The following is an 11,301-nucleotide window of genomic DNA, read 5'->3' on the forward strand; positions in this document are numbered from 1 at the left end:
CATCCGCCAACTCCTGGACAGTCTGTGGTGCAACGTGACGTTGGTGGATGGAGCGAGACATGATGTCCCAGAGGTGCTCAATTGGATTCAGGTCTGGGGAACGGGCGGGCCAGTCCATAGCATCAATGCCTTCCTCTTGCAGGAACTGCTGACACACTCCAGCCACATGAGGTCTAGCATTGTCTTGCATTAGGAGGAACCCAGGGCCAACCGCACTAGCATATGGTCTCACAAGAGGTCTGAGGATCTCATCTCGGAACCTAATGGCAGTCAGGCTACCTCTGGCGAGCACATGGAGGGCTGTGCGGCCCCCCAAAGAAATGCCACCCCACACCATGACTGACCCACTGCCAAACCGGTCATGGTGGAGGATGTTGCAGGCAGCAGAACGTTCTCCACGGCGTCTCCAGACTCTGTCACGTGCTCAGTGTGAACCTGCTTCATCTGTGAAGAGCACAGGGCGCCAGTGGCGAATTTGACAATCTTGCTGTTCTCTGGCAAATGCCAAACGTCTTGCACGGTGTTGGGCTGTAAGCACAACCCCCACCTGTGGACGTCGGGCCCTCATACCACCCTCATGGAGTCTGTTTCTGACCGTTTGAGCAGACACATGCACATTTGTGGCCTGCTGGAGGTCATTTTGCAGGGCTCTGGCAGTGCTCCTGCTCTTCCTTGCACAAAGGCGGAGGTAGCGGTCTTGCTGCTGGGTTGTTGCCCTCCTACGGCCTCCTCCACGTCTCCTGATGTACTGGCCTGTCTCCTGGTAGTGCCTCCATGCTCTGGACACTACGCTGATAGACACAGCAAACCTTCTTGCCACAGCTCGCATTGATGTGCCATCCTGGATGAGCTGCACTACCTGAGCCACTTGTGTGGGTTGTAGACTCCGTCTCATGCTACCACTAGAGTGAAAGTACCGCCAGCATTCAAAAGTGACCAAAACATCAGCCAGGAAGCATAGGAACTGAGAAGTGGTCTGTGGTCACCACTGCAGAACCAGTCCTTTATTGGGGGTGTCTTGCTAATTGCCTATAATTTCCACCTGTTGTCTATTCCATTTGCACAACAGCATGTGACATTTATTGTCAATCAGTGTTGCTTCCTAAGTGGACAGTTTGATTTCACAGAAGTGTGATTAACTTGGAGTTACATTGTGTTGTTTAAGTGTTCCCTTTATTTTTTTGAGCAGTGTATATATATATATATATATACACACACTTCTGTGAATATCTGAACCATTTACTGTGTGTGTTTTTGTGTAAATAGTTTCTGAAAAAAAAAGTGTGTCGAGCTCAAATGCTGATTGTTGCGTCATTGTAAACTGGCCGTTTTAAACGAGTGTTCTAAATTAGTGTTCTAAAACAGCGTTCTAAACGAGCGTTCTAAACGAGGGTTCTAAAAGAGTGTGTCCAGCTCAAACGCTGATTGTTGCGTCATTGGAAACTGTCCGTTTTAAAGAGGGTTCTAAACGAGCTTTCTAAAGAGCGTTCTAAACAAGCGTACTAAACCAGCGTTCTAAATGAGTGTTCTAAAACAGCGTTCTAAACAAGCGTTCTAAATGAGTGTGTCCAGCTCAAACGCTGATTGTTGCGTCATTGTAAAGTGTCCGTTGTAACGGGGTTCCAACCTACTAATCAACCCGCTTCACTGTAGAACGGCTGGTATGAATAATAACAATGGCTGGGCTGATGGGCAGTTCAGTGAGTTGGAGCCTTTGATTGCCCTGCCTCTGGGAGCCTGTCGACTTGTTACATGATTACTGAGTGAAAGAGAGCCTATGAAAGTTTTCATGGAGGGTGGGTGCCCCCTGGTGGCTGAACCTGAGATCAATGAGAGAACTTGTCAGAAAAACGACAGTCCCACTTCTCTGTCATTGTACAAAGTAGAGAGTGGGGAAAAAATGTGTAAAAATGTATACAGAGGCTCTTGAATTTGTCATAAAAAATTAAGAGGAGGTGGGGCTTTTTTCATAGAGAGAGAGAGAGAGACATTCCGTTTTACTAGAGGGGTTGGGTGCGCCCCCTGTTGGCTGAACCTGGGTGGGAGGTTCCCCCTTAGCAAGCAATGGACCCCAGCACACCACTGAAGCCATTAAGAACTATATTCAAAAACACACCTGGTAACCTGTTCAATCACCAGGCACACGGCTCAACATAGTTCAATGACAGAGACTTAGAATAATTGTGTGTAAAAAAATGGTGAAAATTAATAAAATAAAGTTGCAGCTGTCTTTGATTTGCTCAAAATTAACTAACTGCTATCTTGAAATGTAGAGAAAGTGTTTTAAAATAGGCATCCTATCATTTGAAAATTAGTCGAAAGGCTAAGTGATTCTCCTCCTGAGAAGAACTTGACAGCCTTCAAGCAGAGCAAAAAAAGTGGTCACAAACAATATGTCAAAATGAATAAAAGAATTATACAGCTGTCTTTAATAAGATCAAACTGAACTAACTGCTATCTTGAAATGTTGAAAAAGTGTTTTTAAATAGGCATCCTGTGGTTCGGGCTATGTATTTAGGTAGAGGGGTGTTTGGTTTATGTGGTCCGGGGTTTGTTAGTCTATGTTCTATGTTAGTGTTTTTCTATGTTCTGTCTTGTCTATTGTAGTTCTATGTTTAGTTAATTGGGGTTGGACCTTCAATTGGAGGCAGCTGGTTATCGTTGCCTCTGATTGAAGGTCCTATAATTAGGAGTTTGTTTTGTCATGGGGGTTTTGTGGCAGATTGTTGCTGTGTATAGCTTTGTTCCTTACCGGCCTGTTCTTTGTCCTTTAATAAAAGAAGATGAGTGTACATTTTCCCGCTGCGTCTTGGTCTAAACCCTACGACACCTGTGACATTTACATTAGGGTGTATTGTTAGATACTACTGCACTGTTGGAACCAGGAACACAAGCATTTCACTACACCCACAATAACATCTGCTAAATATGTGTATGTGACCAATAACATTTTTATTTGATTGTATTTTTGAAAGTGTTACATAATTCTCAATCCGCTTTGCGTCGTGCCTAAAAACAGCACTTAGCCGTGGTACTGTATATTAGCCATATACTGTCACCACTTCCACCGAAGTCATTTCCTCTCCTTGTTCGGCGGTCGGCGTCACCGGTCTTCTAGTCATCGTCGATCCACTTTTCATTTTCCATTTGTTTTGTCTTGTTTTCTTACACATCTGGTTTCCATTTCCATCATGAATTGTTGTGTATTTAACCCTCTGTTCCCCCCATGTCCTTGTGTGGAATTGTTTGTTTGTAAGTGCTTGTACTCTGTTACTGGTGCGCATCGGGTTTTGTACCCATGTAGGTTCGTTTTGTATTAAACTGCTCCGGCTATTACCTATCTCTGCTCTCCTGCGTCTGACTTCACTGCCACCAGGTCCGCAATCCTTACATATACCACACCTCCTCAGGCCTTATTGCTTATTAGAACACATAAGTGTATTATAAGGCATTATAAAGGTCATTAAAATAATTATAATATGTACTTCATAGAAACTGTTACCATTTATATTCTAATAACTCACATTTTAAGATTCATTATTTCATTTATTCCATGTTAAGGGCTCTAACCAAGGAACAAGACTATTTGTCTCCCTCTTGCTGTTGCATGCAGTTCCTCTCTCTCTTCCTCCCTCCCTCTAACCCCTCCCTCCCTCTAACCCCACCCCTCTGGCAGAACCAGGAAATCCCTCCCCCTCCCACAAACTCTATTCTGAGGAAACGAAACTGATCTGAGTCTCTGTCTCGTCTGTCTGTGTGAGAGTGAACAACCGTCCAAATGGCTCAACAGGGAGTTCTGCTGGACCAGGACCAGTTCTGTTGTTCTGTCTGTCTGGATCTACTGAAGGAACCGGTCACTACTGCCTGTGGACACAGTTACTGTAGGAGCTGTATTGAGGGCTGCTGGGATCAGGATGTTCTGAAAGGGGTCTATAGCTGTCCTCAGTGCAGAGAGACCTTCACTCCAAGGCCTAATCTGAGGAAAAATAACATGTTGGCTGAGGTGGTGGAGAAACTGAAGAAGACAGGACTCCAGGCTGCTCCCCCTCCTGCTCTGTGCTATGCTGGACCTAGAGATGTGGCGTGTGATTTCTGCACTGGGACCAGAAAGCAGAAAGCCCTCATGTCCTGTCTGGTGTGTCTGGCCTCTTACTGTGAGACTCACCTCCAATCTCACTACGAATCTCCTGCTTTGAAGAAGCACAAGCTGGTCAAAGCCACCGCACAACTACAGGAGAAGATCTGCTCTCATCATGACAAACTGCTGGAGGTTTACTGTCGTACCGATCAGCAGTGTATCTGTTATCAGTGTGTGATGGATGAACATAAAGGCCATGATACAGTGTCAGCTGCAGCAGAGATGACTGAGAAACAGGTAAGACCAGAACAACTTGTTGGTGACTGTCTGATAAACAAAGAATTAAAGATACAGTAGGAACTAAGGCTGTTTGAATATGAGATCATTCAAATGAAATGGATCCTCAGCAGAACAAATATGAACACAAACCTTGAGTATATAGATATGTCAACCCAGATTCTCCAGATGTATCACCATTTTATAATGTCAAACACTATTATCATTCTGAATACCCTTTTATGAGTCCAAAGTTCAGTCTCAACCTGTTGATACATGTAGTCCTACCATAAAAACTATAATCATTCACATAGCAACAAATAAATATCATTTAGTAAATGGACCATCCATTTTTTTTAGATCTTCCTCTCTATGGGCCCTATGTCACATTACTATACTATTGATCTACTGGACTAATAAAGCTTGATAGCTCATTGAAGAGTGATTCTCCACAGAGGCAGCTGGGGATGAGTCAGCAGAAGGTCCAGCAGAGATTCCAGGAGAGAGAGAAGGAGCTGAAGGAGCTCCAACAGGCTGTGGAGTCTTTCAAGGTGAGTATTGTTGACCAGAGGAGACACACCATTTCACCTGTCTCCTCCAGTCAGAGAGAGAGAGAGAGAGAGAGGTAGAGGGGCCCCTATCCAATCCCACTGACCCCACTGTTGGGAACAGGTTGTCACTGCTGAGGCAGTGAAGAAAGTAGAGGAGGATGGGTCAAGGCTGAAGGATCCTGAGAGGATCCCTGTGAGTAGTAGATCTGTGACAGCACAGAGGGATGGGCCAACCAGTGATATATGCTTCAGTAAGGTTGGCTTCTTAGTGTTCATAGCAAATGGTTATCAACTGTACCGCAGAAATGGAATGTAAATCACTGAAAAAAAATATGTTTTGGTGGCAGCTGCAGAGAAGTATTTGGTCATACTAGATTTGACTTCAGAAGAGTTCCAGGGTGTGTTGAGTGGTGGTGTCCCGTCCTCCCAGGCCGTTGGCCTGGTGCAGGAGCAGATAGGGTCAAAGTAGTGGAATGGGGTAGTGGGTTTTAATGAGTGTAGGGTTAGTTGGCCTGGTGCAGGAGCAGATAGGGTCAAAGTAGTGGAATGGGGTAGTGGGTTTTAATGAGTGTAGGGTTAGTTGGCCTGGTGCAGGAGCAGATAGAGTCAAAGTAGTGGAATGGGGGTAGTGGGTTTTAATGAGTGTAGGGTTAGTTGGCCTGGTGCAGGAGCAGATAGGGTCAAAGTAGTGGAATGGGCTAGTGGGTTTTAATGAGTGTAGGGTTAGTTGGCCTGGTGCAGGAGCAGATAGGGTCAAAGTAGTGGAATGGGGGTAGTGGGTTTTAATGAGTGTAGGGTTAGTTGGCCTGGTGCAGGAGCAGATAGGGTCAAAGTAGTGGAATGGGCTAGTGGGTTTTAATGAGTGTGGGGTTAGTTGGCCTGGTGCAGGAGCAGATAGGGTCAAAGTAGTGGAATGGGGTAGTGGGTTTTAATGAGTGTAGGGTTAGTTGGCCTGGTGCAGGAGCAGATAGGGTCAAAGTAGTGGAATGGGGGTAGTGGGTTTTAATGAGTGTAGGGTTAGTTGGCCTGGTGCAGGAGCAGATAGGGTCAAAGTAGTGGAATGGGGTAGTGGGTCTTAATGAGTGTAGGGTTAGTTGGCCTGGTGCAGGAGCAGATAGGGTCAAAGTAGTGGAATGGGGGTAGTGGGTTTTAATGAGTGTAGGGTTAGTTGGCCTGGTGCAGGAGCAGATAGGGTCAAAGTAGTGGAATGGGGTAGTGGGTTTTAATGAGTGTAGGGTTAGTTGGCCTGGTGCAGGAGCAGATAGGGTCAAAGTAGTGGAATGGGGTAGTGGGTTTTAATGAGTGTAGGGTTAGTTGGCCTGGTGCAGGAGCAGATAGGGTCAAAGTAGTGGAATGGGGGTAGTGGGTTTTAATGAGTGTAGGGTTAGTTGGCCTGGTGCAGGAGCAGATAGGGTCAAAGTAGTGGAATGGGGTAGTGGGTTTTAATGATTGTAGGGTTAGTTGGCCTGGTGCAGGAGCAGATAGGGTCAAAGTAGTGGAATGGGGTAGTGGGTTTTAATGAGTGTAGGGTTAGTTGGCCTGGTGCAGGAGCAGATAGGGTCAAAGTAGTGGAATGGGGTAGTGGGTTTTAATGAGTGTAGGGTTAGTTGGCCTGGTGCAGGAGCAGATAGGGTCAAAGTAGTGGAATGGGGTAGTGGGTTTTAATGAGTGTAGGGTTAGTTGGCCTGGTGCAGGAGCAGATAGGGTCAAAGTAGTGGAATGGGGGTAGTGGGTTTTAATGAGTGTAGGGTTAGTTGGCCTGGTGCAGGAGCAGATAGGGTCAAAGTAGTGGAATGGGGTAGTGGGTTTTAATGAGTGTAGGGTTAGTTGGCATGGTGCAGGAGCAGATAGGGTCAAAGTAGTGGAATGGGGGTAGTGGGTTTTAATGAGTGTAGGGTTAGTTGGCCTGGTGCAGGAGCAGATAGGGTCAAAGTAGTGGAATGGGGGTAGTGGGTTTTAATGAGTGTAGGGTTAGTTGGCCTGGTGCAGGAGCAGATAGGGTCAAAGTAGTGGAATGGGGGTAGTGGGTTTTAATGAGTGTAGGGTTAGTTGGCCTGGTGCAGGAGCAGATAGGGTCAAAGTAGTGGAATGGGCTAGTGGGTTTTAATGAGTGTAGGGTTAGTTGGCCTGGTGCAGGAGCAGATAGGGTCAAAGTAGTGGAATGGGGGTAGTGGGTTTTAATGAATGTAGGGTTAGTTAGAAGGGTGTTTTTTTAGTATTATCATAATTTCCCCTTTTCCCATTTTGTATCCCATAATATCATGTATTTATATTATAGTCCAGTTGAGGCAGGTGAGATGCCTTTGGATATACGACGTAATAAATTGTCATTAGCTTATTGGGTTGAAAGGCTGTGAGGTTGAGCATCCCACTGCTACTGTTCTAGATGACTGTTGGGAATATACTAGTAGACAAGGCAGTGGTTTTGGTTGGACAGTTGGAAAGCTTGCTGATGAGAGTAGTTTCAGGGAGTTGGAGGTTGGCCCTTTCTGTGGTGATAGGGGATGTTCCTCCATGGTTACTCCCAGATCCTGTTGTTGATCTAACCTTGGTAGACAAAAGGAAAGATTGGGTCAGAAGTCAGTGATAAAGGGAAACTGGTTGACAATTACATTGGTAGAAGTTGTTATGCTTTTTTTACCTCTTTTCACAGATGGATCCAAGGGCCCAGATAGTGGGCCCACAGGAGCAGGTGTTTACCTTCCTGAATGTGATGTGCAGATATGTAGAAGACTAACAGATGAACTGTCAGTGTACTCAGTTGAACTGTTGGTGATAATAGTTGTCCTCCAGTGGGTGGAGGACGTACAACCTGTTAGAGTTATAGTATCCTCAGATTCTCTGTCTGTATTGAATAGTTTATCATCTGGTAAATCTATTAGGAGTGACCTACTATTGGAGGTATTAATGTTATTATGGAGAATTGAGAGAATGGGTCTAGTAGTGAGATTCTGCTGGGTCCCAGCACATTCAGGTGTGGAATGGAATGAAATTGTAGACTCGTTAGCTAAAATAACTTTAAAACAAGATATAATATATATTAATGTTCCACTGGGTAGAGGTGAGGACAAATGTGAGATCAGGGCCATTTTGATAGATGTGTGGCAGAAGAGATGGGACTCTGAGCACAAGGGACGGCATTTATATGCCCTCCAAAGAAAGGTCGGTGGACCAAGGTTCAAAGGTCAGATTAGGAAGGAAGAGGTGGTGTTTACTCGATTGTGTTTAGGACATTGTACATTGAACTGGTCCTTCCATCTGGTTGGCAGCATGTGAATGGTTTGTGTCTGGAGGGTATTGTCAATGAAACGGTGGAGCATGTGTTGTTATATTGTTGTAAGGATGTTGAAGAGAGGGAAAGATTGAAGTGTAGGGTCATTGAGGTTGGACTGGGTATGATGGGGGTTTGGAAGGGATTTGGGGGATGGGGGAGGGTCTATTAGACGTTAGTAGGGATCTTTTTTATTTTTATTTTTTTATTTTCTCAGAAGTACCGAGTTAGGTAGGAGGATTTAGAAATGGCGTAAACCGTGATTGAACACACTCCAGCACAGTAGGAGGCGCCACGCTCCTTTAACGTTGGTTTGAGGACCGCCATTATACCATAGAAGAAGAAGAAGTTGGTAACGTGAGGTTTTGTCGTTCGTAAAGAGTGCAGCTATTCTTTTGCCTATTTTCCAAATGTATTTTGTCATGGTGGGAGGGTTTGTTTATCGGTTTCCGCTGTTTATCGGTTAGAGTTGAGGAGGGAGTAGGGTAGTTTGATGTCCTCAACCGAGTGGAGAAGAAACGCTGTCTCTTCAGGTGCGTTGTGGAGAATGGTGTGGAGGAATTATTGATCCTGGTCGGTGAACAGGTGGGAGAGGAACATATACACTCTGTATCCAGAATGAACAAGGCGGTGGTTGTGGTAATGTAAAAGGTGAGTCTTGTTACCCGGCTAGTTACCAGTATGATTTATGTGAGGGGTTGTGTTGGTGCTGATTTCGACAAGAGTAGTGGTGTCTAATCTGCCTCCGTTTATTACCACCGAACAGATCCGTAAAGAGTTGGTTAGTTTTGCTAAATGTGGAAGTGTTTTTCTGAACGAAATTCAAGGTTAAACAGGGGAGGGGTGGTACACAGGGTTTGTTAGCACAGAGGAGCCCAGTGATATAATATTATATATATATAATATTACTATATGTCCCAGCTGTTTGCTGTGGTTTTGAAGTAATTCTCTTCCAGCCCGCGTTAACCTTGTAGGTTTACCTCAGGTAACTTATTATTAACTATCCTTGTAGGTTTACCTCAGGTAACTTATTATTAACTAAACTTGTAGGTTTACCTCAGGTAACTTATTATTAACTAAACTTGTAGGTTTACCTTTGGTAACTTATTATTAACTATCCTTGTAGGTTTACCTCAGGTAACTTATTATTAACTAGGTTACAGCTACTTGGTGAGGAAGCTCACTGTTCACCTGGTTATAGATTGTAGTGACCTACAGGGATGGTTGGCGCAAAACCATCAAACGTTAAACATGTTCTGGTCATGGTTAACTGTATATATATTTTTTTTATATATATTAAAAGGTGTAAATTCTCAACAAATCGCATGTCCCTGTTCTCTTTTTCAAGATGTGTCCGATTTAAACAGTCAGAAGAAAGAATAAAAAGAAATAACCTTTTTTTATTTGTTTCTAAATGGCTGCTGGGTAATATGATAATCGTTGAAATCTGTTGGTTCGTAGACATCAAATAGAGAGAATGCTGCGCAGGTTCACTGAGTTGTAAACCTAATGGATAGGTGGAGATCATTGATTTGTAGCTCTGACTCAGTTGCTACCTCAGATTATGAGCCTATCAAGTGTGGTGAATGAGGTATGTAGTTCCCACAGAAGACCACAGGGAGGAGCAAGAGAGATATAAACCCATACAGTTTATCTCTTTAAATACCCTGAACCTAACAATCAATCTAATGTATTTATAAAGACCTTTTTACATCAGCAGATGTCACAAAGTGCTGTACAGAAACTCTAACCCTACGTATAACCTGTTTTATCCTGAACCCTAATTCTAGGGTAGGGTAGCCTAGAACCCCTTTAGAAACTATTATAGTAATAATATTATGTTAGTAAATACCATTATAGTACTAAATAGGTTCTATTGTTATTTTTTAAATAAACCTATGTATAGTACTTAGCATTTAACTGTTATTTTTGTTATTTTATTATATTTATTATTTAGAGGAGTCTGTCTAAATAATGAAAAGTTAAGTTATTGCCAGACTTTTTAATGAAACCTTTATTTAACTAGGCAGGTCAGTTAAGAACAAATTCTATTTACAATGACGGCCTCCTGGGGACCAGTGGGTTAACTGCCTTGTTCAGCGGCAGAACAACAGAGTTTTACCTTGTCAACTCTGAGGTCGTCTCTGAGAGACTCAATACAACAGGGGTCTCTGATTTCTATGCTGCAGTACTGAGGGCCTGGCAGCTGCTGAGACCCACACGAGAGGAGGGGGGGGTGGTGCCTGGGCCGTGGGTCTGGGAGGAACCACTGATCACTGGGTTTGGTGGACCTGGAGAGCAGGGTGGCAGCGTTCTGACTCAAAGCAGCACAGAGGCTACTGTACCGTACGGAGGTGGGCTTAGCGGGAGGGAAGGGGCATCCGAGGCAGGGGGTTGTGGAGGCTGAGAGCATGGCAGGGTATAGGTGGAGGGTGCTCTATAAGCTCCCAGTGCTGGAAAGGTCAGGGGTCATCCAGTGGAGGGTATTACATGGAGCCCTGGACACCAATAGCTGATTGGCTCGGGTTGATCTGGGAGTTGAGGAGGGGTTGTCCGTTTTCTACAATGACAGACTGTTCATCATGTTTTCTCTGTGTTGCCGGGATAATGCCATTACTGTTTATTTTATTCCACCTTTATTTAACCAGGTGGGCCAGTTGAGAACAAGTTCTTTATTTAACCAGGTTAGGCTAGTTGAGAACAAGTCCTTTATTTAACCAGGTAGGCCAGTTGAGAACAAGTCCTTTATTTAACCAGGTAGGCTAGTAGAGAACAAGTCCTTTATTTAACCAGGTAGGCCAGTTGAGAACAAGTCCTTTATTTAACCAGGTAGGCTAGTTGAGAACAAGTCCTTTATTTAACCAGGTAGGCTAGTAGAGAACAATTCCTTTATTTAACCAGGTGGGCTAGTTGAGAACAAGTCCTTTATTTAACCAGGTGGGCCAGTAGAGAACAAGTTCTCATTTACAACTGCGACCTGGCCAAGATAAAGCAAAGCAGTGTGACACAAACAACAACACAGAGTTACACATGGAATAAACAAACGTACCGTCAATAACACAATAGAAAAGTCTATATACAGATGTGCAAATGAGGTAAGATAAAGGAGGTAAGTTAATAAATAG

At 44.2% G+C, this 11,301-nt stretch overlaps 1 protein-coding gene across 1 annotated transcript in view; it reads left to right on the forward strand.

Moving 5' to 3' along the window:
* Window positions 1-3,718: 3,718 nt before the first annotated feature.
* LOC145877322 (tripartite motif-containing protein 16-like) overlaps window positions 3,719-11,301 on the forward strand; it is a 13,061-nt gene continuing 5,478 nt past the window's right edge. The window contains exons 1-2 of the mRNA XM_082972637.1: window positions 3,719-4,375; window positions 4,810-4,905. Of these exons, the coding sequence (XP_082828763.1) occupies window positions 3,779-4,375; window positions 4,810-4,905 (693 nt within the window). The 5' untranslated portion in view covers window positions 3,719-3,778. The remainder of the gene's footprint in view (window positions 4,376-4,809; window positions 4,906-11,301) is intronic.

This window comes from Salmo salar, unplaced genomic scaffold (genome assembly GCF_965601325.2).
Source record: "Salmo salar unplaced genomic scaffold, fSalSal1 ptg000861l, whole genome shotgun sequence".
NCBI classification, from domain to species: Eukaryota; Metazoa; Chordata; class Actinopteri; order Salmoniformes; family Salmonidae; genus Salmo; species Salmo salar.